This window comes from Hypanus sabinus, chromosome 9, assembly GCF_030144855.1.
Source record: "Hypanus sabinus isolate sHypSab1 chromosome 9, sHypSab1.hap1, whole genome shotgun sequence".
In the NCBI taxonomy this organism is placed as follows: Eukaryota; Metazoa; Chordata; class Chondrichthyes; order Myliobatiformes; family Dasyatidae; genus Hypanus; species Hypanus sabinus.
In genome coordinates this window covers 5,986,641-5,999,627 of record NC_082714.1, presented here as the reverse complement: position 1 = coordinate 5,999,627, position 12,987 = coordinate 5,986,641, and the positions used below count along the sequence as shown (strand labels likewise).

At 45.9% G+C, this 12,987-nt stretch overlaps 1 protein-coding gene across 3 annotated transcripts in view; it reads right to left on the bottom strand.

Annotated features, from left to right (window-relative positions):
* Window positions 1–12,987, bottom strand: part of si:ch211-256e16.3 (kelch-like protein 20) — a 30,053-nt gene that overhangs the window by 15,380 nt on the left and 1,686 nt on the right. Inside the window, exons 1-3 of one of the 3 annotated variants that reach the window (XM_059978943.1) lie at window positions 6,407–6,643; window positions 2,545–3,232; window positions 1,486–1,672 (exon numbers count right to left, since the gene is read on the bottom strand). In XM_059978943.1, the coding sequence (XP_059834926.1) occupies window positions 1,486–1,672; window positions 2,545–3,219 (862 nt within the window). In that variant the 5' untranslated portion in view covers window positions 3,220–3,232; window positions 6,407–6,643. Of the gene's footprint in view, window positions 1–1,485; window positions 1,673–2,544; window positions 3,233–6,150; window positions 6,270–6,406; window positions 6,644–12,987 lie in introns of those variants that run through there. The other 2 variants (XM_059978941.1, XM_059978942.1) reach the window with 2 other exon arrangements.

Sequence of the window (12,987 nt, the reverse complement as noted above, 5' to 3'; positions counted from 1 at the left end):
GAGTTCAGAGTTCAGATCCAGTGTCCTCTGTAAGGAGTCTCTATGTTCTCCCTGTGAACTGCGTGGGTTTCCTACAGGTGCCCGGGTTTCCTCCCACAGTCCAAAAGATTACCGATTAGTACGTAACTGATTACTGTAAATCATGGTGTGATTAGACTCGGATTAAATCAGGGCGACTAGGATTAACTCAAAGTGCAGAACAGTGCACAGATTGTAGCGTTGTCTCAAATAGCGCCTCTGCTTCCTTACAAGTTTGCAAAGATTTGGCACATCATCTGAAGCTTTGACAAACTTCTATAGATGTGTTGTGGAGAGTATACTGACTGGCTGCATCACAGCCTGGGATGGAAACGACAATGCCCTTGAACAGAAAGTAGTGGATACGGTCCAGTCCATCGTGGATAAATCCCTCCCCACCATTGAGCACATTGAGCATTGTCGCAGGAAAGCAGCATCCATCAGGGGCCCCCACCATCCAAGGCCTCCTCTCCTCGCTGCTGCCATCAGGAAGGAGGTACAGGAGCCTCAGGGCTTACCCCACCAGGTTCAGGAACAGTTACTACCCCTCAACCATCGGGCTCCTGAACCATGGGTGGGGGGGGTGGGAGGGCAGGAAAGAGGGCAAGATAACTTCACTCACCCCATCACTGAACTGGTCCCTCAAACTATGGACTCACTTTCAAAGACCCTTCATCACCCGTTCTTGATAGTTATTGCTTATTTATTTATTATTATTTTATATTAGCACAGTTTGTTGTCTTTTACACACTGGCTGTCTGTCTGTCCTGTTGGGTGCAGTCTTGCACTTACTGTGAATGCCCACAAGAAATTAATATCAGGGTGAAATACGTACTTTGAGAATAAACTTACTCTAACCACAGTGTGGTTGCTCAATATTATGTACCACAGCTCCATCATGGGCATTGGCCTCCCCAGCGTCGAAGACTCCTTCAGAAGGTGATGCCTCAAGGTAGTAACATCCATTATTAAGGACCCCCATCACCCAGGACTTGCCCTCTACTCATTGCCACCATCAGATAGGAGGTACAGAAGGCTGAAGACACACACTCAGTGATTCAGGAACAACTTCTTCCCCTCCGCCATCCAATTTTTGAATGGACATTGAACCCATGAATACTATCTCACTTTTTTTTTCCAGTTTTTGCTAGCAGAGGCAAGGAAAACCTTGCATCTCCACCTCACCATCGGAACGTACAGTTTATTTTATGTATGGCACCATACTGCTGCGGCAAATCAAATTCCTGAGGTGCTGTACGTCAGTGGTTCTGAAGGTCCCATTCCCCATCAAAACTGGGTCCATGTGCAACATCCTCTGACCAGATTATACAGAACCGGGAGCTTGCTTTGCACACATTTCAGTGTCCCACCTGATACCTTACAGGCTGGGGAAGGAGCTATACAAATGCACAATCTAGGGATGGGTTGTGGGGGAGCGGTTTGGGACGCAGCCATTCCAGTGTTCACCTGTTGACCTCCGCGGCCTGGTCCTGGGGCCGAAGATCTCGCCTCGCCGATCTTGTAACAACAGGTAGTCCTTGGCCTCTGCGATCAGCCGCTGGCACGGGAGAGAGTCGTGGATAACGCTCTGGGGTTCGATGACATCGTGGATGTAGTACGGACTGATCAAGGGCAAGCGAACGTGCTCCAAGATCTGAGGAGGAATTGCACTGTAAGTTATGCACACTTTATGCTCATTTATGTTAATTTACACCTCTCATTACCATGTCATTACTGTGTTGCTGTTGTTAAAAGCCAATTTTCAGTGCCTTTATATCACATACATATAGGGCCTTCAAGACAATAAACCTGAACTTGTGGCTGGTCTGTCCCTCCTCCCCCTATAGACTCTCCTTCCCACCCTACAGAAGTCACAGCACCCTCCCTGTCTATCCATTACCAGCCACAAGACCATTAAACATAAGATGCACACAGATGGGCCATTCAGCCTATCAAGTTTGCTCCAATATTCCATTGAGACAGATTTACTATCCCTCTCAACCCCATTCTCCTGACTTCTCTCCATAACCTTTGACACTCTGACTAACCAAGAACCTATCAACCTCCGCTTTAAATATGCCCAATGACTTGGCCTCTCAGCTGTCCAGAGATTCTCCTCCCTCTGGCTAAAGAAATTCCTCATTTCTGTTCTAAAAGGAAGCCCCTCTATTCTGAGGCTGTGCCCTCTTGATCAGAGACAGTGCCAGTATAGGAAACATCCTCTCCCCACCACTGTCTAGGCCTTTTGATATTTTGTGGTCTCAGCCCAAAATGTTAATGGCTCATCTCTCTTCAGACACTGCCTGGCCCACTGAATTCCGGTACGTAGACAGGAAAGGCCTAGATTAGGGGTTCCCAACCTGGAGTCCACAGACCCCCAGGTTAATGGCAGGGGTCCAGGGCATATAAAAACAAAAAAATTTTTTAAAAATCAGGAAGCCTTGGCTTAGTGGGACTAACTGGGTCAGTCAGAACCTATCAGGCCAAAAGACTCCAAGTATAGCAGAAACATCCTCCTCCACTCACCTTCTCAAAGACAAGTTTCCTCGATTGGTCCCTCTCCAGCCAGAGGAGCACGGCGTCGAAGACCATCTCCTCCCGGGAGACGTTGAGGTCGTCGCTGGAGATGATCTGGGCCAGCTTCTCGGCAGAGAGAGCGAGAAATTCCTCCTGCGTGCGGACGGCACAGAAGTGGTGAAGGATGTAGGCCAGGCTCTTGGCCTGCAGCTCATCGCAGGAGTGGGCCTCAGCGAAGCAGTGGATGCCCACACAGTTGGTCTCATCCATCTGCCGCTCCAGGAACTGGCAGCAGGCCTCCCTCACCGGGCCAATGTCCAGGAGGTTCGCGGCGGCCAGAAGGCCCTGGACATTAGAGCCGGAGATGCGCACCCGGCCAGAGTAGCAGTAGCCCAGCAGTAGGCCCACCATCTGCGGCTCCAGTCCATTGACCGCCACACGTTCCTGCCGCGACTCCTGAAACCCCACCGAAAACATGGCCCGGAAGTAGGAGCTGGAGGAAGCCAACACGATGCGGTGACAGGGGAACTCCTGCCCCCCGCAGCACAGTGTCACATCGCAGAACGTCCGCTTCTGCCACAGGCTGTGGAGACCCTCCAGCACCCTGCCCGAATGGCCTGGCTCCTGGAAGTCACAGCCCTCGGCCTCCGTGTGGTCCATCTTGTCCACTGCGGTCAAATCCATGTTGCCCGCTTCCCTAGAACCGGAGAGAGGAAAATCAGCTTTAACATCCTCTGAGGCTTTAGAAGGCATCCGGCAGACCACCCCTGGTGTACTGAGATCGGATTTGGGCCCCTTATTTTTTATTTGCAGTTATTTCATAAATAACACTATCCTTTGCATTTCTGGTTAGATGCTAACTGCACTTCATTTGGCTTTGTACCTGTACTCGGCACAATGACAATAAAGTTGAATCTAATCTAATCTTATCTGAAAAAAGGATATGCCTGCATTGGAGAGGGTCCAGAGGAGGTTCACAAGAATGTTCTCAGGAATGAAAGGGTTAATGTATGAGGAGCGCTTGATGTCTCAGGGACTGTACTCGCTAGAGTTTAGAAGAATGATGGGGGGGATCTCACTGAAACCTACTGAATATTGAAAGAGCTCAGCAGAGAGGATGTTATAGTGGGGAAGTCTAAGGCCAGAGGAACAGCCTCAGGACACCCTTTCGGAACAAGATGAGGACAACTTTCTTTAGCCAGAGGGTGGTGAATCTGTGGAATTCACTGCCACAGACAGCTGTGGAGGCCAGGTCATTAAGTATATTTAATGTGATAGATTCTTGATTAGTCAGGATGTCAAAGGTTACGGGGAGAAGGCAGGAGAATGGGTTGAATGGAATAATAAAATCAGCCACAATGGACTGGCAGAGCAGCTTTGATGGGCTGAATGGCCTAATTATTCCCTGTTGTCTTGGGGCCATTAGTCAAAGGAGCAGAATTAGGCCATTCGTCCCTTCGACTTTCCCACTAAAGGAAACATCCTCTCCACATCCACTATCTGGGCCTTTCAGTATTCAATAGCTTTCAAAGTTCGGATTAAATTTATTATCAAAGTACATAAATGTCACCATATACAACCTTGAGATTAATTTTCTTGCTGTATATTTAATAAATCTATAATAGAATAATAACCATAGTAGAATCAATGAAAGACTGTACCAACTTGGGTTTTCAACCAGTTCGTAAAATACAAACTACAAATACAAAAAAAAGGAAATAAATAAACAATAAGTATCAAGAATATGAGATGAAGCATCCTTGAAAGTGAGTCCATGGGTTATGGGAACAGTTCAGTGATGGGACAAATGAGGTTAAGTGAAGAGCCTGATGGTTGAGGGGTAATAACTGTTCCTGAACCTGGTGGTGTGGGTCCTGAGGCTCCTGTACCTTCTTCCTGATGGTTGAGGGGTAATAACTGTTCCTGAACCTGGTGCTGTGAGTCCTGAGGCTCCTACACCACCTTCCTGAAAACAGCAGCAAGAAGACAGCATGTCCTGAGTGGTGGGGGTCCCTGATGATGGATGCTGCTTTCCTGTGACAGCGTTTCATGTAGATGTGTTCAATGGTGGGGAGGGTTTTACCCGTGACTACCTTTTGTAGGATTTTCCATACACGGGTATCGGTGATTCCACAGCAGGCTGTGATGCAGCCAGTCAGTACACATCTACAGAAATTTGTCAAAGTTTGAGATGTCACGCTAATTTTTCAGAGTCTCCTAAGGAAGTAGAGATGCTGCCGTTCTTTCTTCGTAATTACATTCACATGCAGTGCCCAGGACAGGTCCTCCGAAATAACACCAAGGAATTTGAAGTTGCTGACCGTCCCCACCTCTGATTCCCTGATGAGGACTCCAGTTTCCTTTTCCTGTAGCCAATAACCATCTCCCGGGTCAAACCCTCCCCTCCCACACCTCATTCCTGGGGATCACTCTTGGAGAACCTCCCCTGGAGCCTCTCCAATGGCATAAATCCTTTCAGCCGAGGAGCCCAAAGCTGCTCACAATACTCCAAGTGCAGTCTGACCAATACCCTACAAAACCACAGCACTACACCCTTGCTCTTATAGTCCAGTCCTCTCACAATGAATACTAACATTGCGTTTACCTTCCTCACCACCGACTCAACCCACAAGTTAAGCTTCAGGGAATCCTGCATGAGGATTTTGGCCTCTTTGCCCCTCAGAATGTTTAATTTCCCCTCTTTATAAGATGGTCTTTATTCCCTGCACCACAGTGCCTGCCTGTACACTTCCTGACAAAGTACCCCATCTGCCACTTCTTTGCCCATTCTCCCAATCTGTCCAAATCCTTCTGCAGGCTCCCTGCCTCCTAAGTCATTTTAGGGACCCACGGAGACAGTGTTATTTGCAATACAAGGGTTCTTTATTCCAATGAAGCCTCTTAGTTTAAGACCTGATAAAACACAAAGCAGACAAGCCTAAGACAATGGCACTTTCACACAGCATTAATGAGCCAGAGGCAGCACGTGGGGGGACGAGAAACTAAATTCAAATTTATTATTAAAGTACATTTATGGCATCATATAGAACCCTATAAGCTCTTTTCTTGCGGGCATTCGTGCTAAATAGAAACACAACAGAATCAACGAGAAACACACATGACAAGACAAACTGTGCAAAAGATATCAGACTGCAAACTCAAAAAAAAACTAAATCATGATAAACAAAAAAGCAATGAATATCGACAGTGTGAGGTGAAGGGGCCTTGAAAGCGAGTCCATAGGTTGTGGAATCAGTTGAGTGCTGGGGTGAGTGAAGTTATCCACGCTGATTCAGGAGCCTGATGGTTGAGGTTCCTGAACCTGCTGGTGTGGGACCCGAGGCTCCTGTACCTCCTGCCCGAGGGCAACATCTCGGGTCGGAACTGGGGACTGGCGGTCAGGGGTGAAGGGAAACTGCTGCTCAGACACGCAGCGCTGAAAGACAGCGACGGGGACGGAGCAGCCGGCGTTCGCCGACACAGCGAAGTAGCCGCACTATCGATAGCCGCCGGAGATCGGTGCAGGTCCGCGATGACACCGCGGTCACTCCCCCGCAGAACCACACACCCCTTTCCAACACAGAAGCTCCCTCCCGCCCAGTACATGTATTTCACCGGCTCTCGAGTGATGTACGGAAACTTTGTCCTCCTCTTTGCAATAATAAACGCAAGTTAAAAAGTTGTTCATTTAAACAGAGACAGTGCCCACAGAAAACACACGTCCCGCAAACCATGCTGACACTGTGTCAGCCCGGGCAGCCGGGGCAACTGTCAATCAACTAGTCCCAGGGACCAGGGGCAACTGTCAATCAACTAGACCCAGGGACCGGGGCAACTGTCGGTCACTCAGGCACCCCCACATCGCACCTACCTGCGCTTCCTCACAATAAAAACTCTGTCCGGAAGCGGAAACCACAGTCCAGACTTTTATTTCCGCCAATTTGGCACCACCCAATGCAGCACCTGGGGGAGGGGGCTTTGCAAAAGTTAAAGCTGAGTTGTTGGTGTTCGATTCAGGCCTTGGGTGTCTTTTCCAGCTTTGCGAGTGACCCAGTTAGCCCCGCTCACTGTGCAAAGTTTCCTTCTTCAAACGTGTATCCAGTCATCTGCCCGAAGCGTCCTTTAAGGCAATGCATTAACTGTACAGAAAAGGGGGTGTACACTTAAAATTACTAAAACATACATCTATCTAATCTGTACGCAAGATTAATATAGTGCGGTCCTAACTCAAGGCTTCGAACCGAAATTCCTCCCAAAGGCGCTGCTCGCCCTGAGTTCCTCCTGCAGATTGTTGGTTAATTAACATAAAGCATATGTTCATAATATATGTGTATATTAATGCAAAGACAAAATTAATATTTCTCTCTTTCCCAGTTCAGATAAAGGGTTTAAACGTTAACTGGTTCCAGAGACGCTGTCCAACTTGCTATACACCGTTATAGTTTTTAATATTAATGCAAGGTATTTGTATGGAATGGATTTACGAAAATTATTTTTCAAATGACACAAAGACGATTCTGGTTAGCACAATCCTCTAAGTCAACAACATCCTGAACTATAGTTCATATCCAGAAATACAAGAGATTCTGCAGATTCCGGAAACCCAGAGCAACACACAAAAAATGCTGGAGGAACTCAGCAAGTCAGACAGCATGCATGGAAGGGAATAAATTGACGTTTCTGGCCGAGACCGTTCATGAACCGTGATGAAGCATATTGGCCCAAAACATAAGAGCATACGGTACAGAGATGGGCCATTCGGCCCGTCAAGTCTGCTCCATCCACCATTTCATCATGGCTGATCCATTTCCCACTCAGACCCAATCTCCTGCCTTCTCTCCAAATCCTTTCATGCCCTGACTAATCAAGAATCTTCAGCGTCAGCCTTATGTGATTTGGCCTCCATTTGGCAACACATTCCACAGTGTCACTTCTTTCTGGCTGAAAATAGCCTGGCCTGGCCTATAAACTGCAGTGGCGGCCAAATCATGGATATATTTAAGGTGTGAGTTAATAGCTTCCTCATCGGTCAGGTCTCCAAAGAATATGGTGAGAAGTCAGGTGTATGGGGTTGAGTGGAGTCCAGGATCAGCCATGATGGAATGGAAGGACAGCACTGATGGGCTGAATGGCCTAACACTGCTCCAGTCTCATGTTCTACATCTGATGTGGACTTGCCAGAGTAAAGGCATTCCCAATTAACACTTCATTGTTCCTGTCTAATGCCCTTGTAAATTGCCCTATGTCAATTTAAATCTCTTCCGTAAGGACCATACCTATCCTTGTCGATACCTATCCTGGAAGTTAACCAGTTATGGTAACAATTCCCGAACTGTTCACCCATTGAAAGGTCAGTCACCTGGCCAGGCTCATTCCCCAAAACCAGGTACAGTATGGCCCCTCCTTTCATTGGACCACTCACACATTGATTTAAGAAACCTACTTAACAGATTCAAACCCATCTGACCCCTTACACTCAGAAGCTCCCAGTTTATATTGGGGAAGCTGAAATCCCCCATGACACCAGCCCTATTATTTTCACACTTTTCCTTCATCTGATTACATATCTGTTCCTCAATAGCCCCGCCCGGCCCGGCCCAATTGTTCAATTCCAGACAATGTTGCTTGGGTTTTCTCCAGGTGCTCTGGTTTCCTCCCACAGTCCCAAGGCGTACAGGTTTGTAGGTTCATTGGTCATTGTAAATTGTCCTGTGATTAGGCTGGGGTTAAATCAGGGGTTGCTGGGTAATGTGGCTCAAAGGGCCAGTACAGCCTATTCCCTACCTCTCAATAAATTCAGAAAAATGTTTTCAAAAGGATATTTTTATCCCTGACCCTGTGCCAATAGTTTCATAGTGATGGAAACTCACCAAAAATTCCAGACAAAGTACTTTCAATTTTGTAAGTCATAGAGCACTACAGCACAGGAACAAGCTGTTCAGCCCATCTAGTCTGTAACAGACTATTAATCTGCCTAGTCCCACCCACTTGCACCTGGACTATAGCCCTCCAACCTGTCCCATCCATGTACTTCTCCAAACTTCTCTTCGGTGTTGAAATTCAACCCTGATCCACCACTTGTATGGGCAGCTCACTGTACACTCACACCACCCTCTGAGTGAAGACATCCATCTCAGGCTCCCGCTTAAACATTTCACCTTTCCCCCCCAATTCATGACCTAGTTGTAGTCTCAACCAACCCCAGGGGGGAAAGCCTGCTTTCATTTACCCTATCTATACCCCTCATAATTTTGTCTATAAATTTCCTCTCATTCTCCTCCACTCCAGGGAATAAAGAACCTTTCCTTATAACTCAGGTTCTCAAGTCCCAGCAACATTTTTGTAATACTTGATAGAAATTTTTTAAAAAACCATTTCCAGCCTGTTGTTATAAATAATTAATTTACAACAATTAGATCAGTCTCAGAAATTTGCTTGGCTGAATAACTTGCCATTAGTGGTGGCAGTCAGTACACTCTGTGCACCACAATCCCCAGGGAGAATTTGGACTGTGCATAGTTAGGCACTTGACAAGGCCAATAAAAAGTAGTTAGGGTGAAGCAGAATGGCCATTTGGGAGTGGGCCAGTGTTGGATTGGTGAGTTGAGGCTTTAGCTGATCAAAGCTTTGGCAAGGGGAGGCAAAGAACGTAGCTAGATAAAGATTTTTTTCTCCGTTATTTATCCTTTATTTCTTTCTTATTGCACATTCAGAGCAATGAAGATGTCGGGCAGGATAGCGGAATGCTCCTCTTGCATGGTGTGGGAAGACAGAGGAATCTCCAGTGTCCCTGAAGAATACACCTGCATCCTCTAACAATCCGCATTAGGGAGTTGGAGTTGAACTTGATAAACTCTGGATCATTCAGGAGACTGAAGGATTGACAGGGCATTTAGAGAGGTCATTGTAGGACAGAGGAAACTGGGTGACAGTCAGGAAGGGGGAAGGGGTTAGGGGGCCAGTGGAGAGTGTTCCTGTGGCCTTTCCCCTCGACAACAGGTATATCACTTTGGAAACTGTTGGGGGGGGGGGGTGACCTAACAGAGGAAAGTCACAGATGTCAGGTCTCTGGAACTGAGTCTGGCTCTGTGACTTAGAAGGGAAGGGGGGAGAAGATGAAAGCTGTCGTGATAGGGGATTCATTGGTTAGGGGAACAAAAGGGAGGTTCTGTGGATGAGAATAAGATTCCTGGATGGTTTCTTGCCTCCAAGTTGCCAGGGAGAGGGGCACCTCAAATCAAGATCACAGCAGTCTTAAGTGGGAGGGTGAGCAGCCAGAGGTTATGGTCCACATTGATATCAATGACATGCGTGATAAGGTTCTGTGAAGTGTGTTCAGTGAGTTAGGTGCTAAGTTAAAGGACTTTCAGAGCCTCCAGGGTTGTGATCTCCAGATTGCTACCCATGCCACATGCTAGTGAGGCCAGAGTGGAAAGATTATACAGCTTAACACGTGGCTAAGGCATTGGTGCAGGAGAGAACCTTCAGATTTTTGGATCATTGGACTTTCTTCCACAGAAGGTGGGACCTGTATAGAAGGAGCAGTTTGCACCTGAACCAGAGGGGGACTAACATCCTAGTGGGAAGGTTTGTTAGTGATACATGGGGAATGGGACAGGACAGGTGACAGAAGTTTGTGTAGGGGAACATTAGGCATCTAGTGATCATAATGACATTAGTTTCATGATAATCATGGAAAAGGATAGGTCTAGTCCCCGGATTGAGATTTTAAATGGGAGGAAGGTCAATTTTGATGGTATCAGAAAGGATCTAGCAAGTGTGAACTGGGACAGGCTGTTTTCTGGCAAAGATGTACTTGGTAAGTGAGAGGCCTTCAAAAAGGAAATTTTGAGAGTATAGAGTTTGTATGTTCCTGTCAGAATAAAAGGGCAGGATAACAGTTTTAGGGAACCTTGGTTTTTGAGAGCTATTGAGGCCCTGGTTAAGAAAAAGGTGGTGTATAGCAGATATAAGCAGGAAGGAGCAAATGAAATGCTTGAAGAGGTTAAGAAATACAAGAGAACACTTTAGAAGGAAATCAGGAGGGCTAAAAGAAGGCATGAGTTTGCCTTAGCAGACAAGGAGAAGGAGTATCCTAAGGTCTTCTACAGCTGTATTAAGAGCAAAAGGATTTCAAGGGACAAAGTTGGTTCTCTGAAAGATCAAAATGGAGCCAAAAGAGTTGGGTGGAGCCAAAAGAGATGGGGAGATCTGAAATGGATTATTTGCATCTGTATTTACTCGGGAGAAGGACACAAAGTCTATAGAAGTGAAACAAAACACCATTAATTTCATGGACGCTACAGATTACAGAGGAGGAGGTGTTTACTGTCTTGAGGCAAATTAAGAGTGGACAAATCCCCAGGGCCTGACATTGTGTTCCTTTGCACCCTCTGGGAGGCAAGTGCAGAAATTTCAGGGGCCTTAGCAGAGATACTTAAAATATTCTTAGCCACAAATGAGGTGCTGGAGGATTGGAGGATAGCTAATGCTGTTCAGTTGTTTAAGAAAGTCTCTAATAAGCCAAGGAATTGTAGGCCAGTGACCCTAACATCAGTAGTAGGAAAGTTATTGGAAGGTATTTTAAGGGACTGTGGCGACCCACTTTCTGCGCAGGCGAACCGCCTCACAAATAGCCAGCGCGCGGGGGGAGACTTTGGTAATGCACCTCTGATGTCACTTCCACCTGGAGAGGGCGGGCGCTAGGGATTAAATGCCAGTGCCACAAAGTTTGAATAAACTAGTCTCCAAACAACTTACTGACTGCGTGTCGTTATTTCAGCGCTGTGTGTAGCACATCGCTACAGGACCACATATATAAGTATTTGTACAAACAGGGACTGATTAGTGATAGTCAACATGGCTTTGTGCGTAGTAAGTCATATCTAATCAAGGATGTTAGCAGGAAAGTTGATGAAGGCAAGGCAGTGGATGTCATCTACATGACTTTAGCAAGGCCTTTGACAAGGTCCCACATGGGAGGTTGGTCAATAAGCTTCAGTCAAGGTAGTAAATTGGACTAGATATTGGCTTCCTGTAAGAAGCCAGAGTGGTTGTAGATGGTCGCCTTTCTAACTGAAGGTCTATGACTATCCTTTGTTGTTTGTCATCTATATCAATGATCTGGATGGTAATGTGGTTAACTAGATCAGGAAACTTGTGGATGACACCAAGACTGGGGTGTAGTGGACAGCAAAGAAGACTATTAAAGTTTGCAGCAGGTTCTGGACCAGTTCGAACAATGGGCTGAAAAATGGCAGATAGAATTTAATGCAAACAAGTGTTAAGTGTTGCACTTTAGGAGGAACTACCAGGGCAGATCTTACAAGGTGAGCAGTGGGGCACTGTGGACTGTGATAGAACCGAGGAATCTGGGAATACAGATTCATTATTCCTTGAATGTGGCATCATAGGTAGATAGGGTTGTAAAGAAAACTTATGGCACATTGGCCTTCATAAATCAATATATTGAGTCTGGGAGATGGAACGTTATATTGAAATTGTATAAGATGTTGGTGAGACCCAATTTGCAGTATTGTGAAAGATGTAAATAAGGTTGAAAGAGAGCAGAGAAAATTTACAAGGATGTTGCTGGGACCTGAGGATCTGAGTTATAGGGAAAGGTTGAATAGGTAAGCAATTTAATTCACTAGAACATTGGAGAACGTGGGGAGATTTGTTAGATGTATATTAAATTTTGAGGGGTATAGATAGGGTAAATGCAAGTAAGCTTTTTCCACTGTGATTGGGTGAGACTAGAACCAGAGGTCATGAACTAAGGGTGAAAGATCAACTGTTGAGGGGGAACTTCTTCACTCAGAGGCTGATGAAAGTGTGGAGCAAACTGTCAATGCAAGTGGTGGATGCAGGTTTGATTTCAACATTACAGAGAAATTTGGATAGGTACATGAATGGGAGGGTAGTGAAGGGCTATTGTCTGTGAGCAGATTGATGTAACGAGGCAGCTTAATGGTCTGGCACAGACTAGATAGGCCAAAGGGTCTACGCTGTAGTGTTCTATGATTCTATGACTCATTGTTCTACTGTGAATACTTGCAAAAATGAAACTCAGGATATTATAAGGTAACATATATGTACTTTGATTATAAATTTACTTTGTGTTTGAAAGTATACAGTGAAAAGTTTGTTTTGCATACAGATCAGACCATTACATAGTGCATTGAGGTAGAACAAGGTAAAACAATAACAGAATAAAGTGTAACAGCTACAGAGAAAATGCATTCTAGGTAAACGATAAAGTACAAAGTCGTAACGAGGTAAATTGTGGGGTCAAGAGTCCATCTTATCAAGTTTATTATCATAGATACCATGAAAGTTCACTTTTTACAGCATAATCCATTACAAATATGGCGAACACAGAACAGTACACTGGAGAGGCCACTTCGCCAGTTTATACAAAATGTCCTCCTCCTCTGTATCCTCCATTCCCTT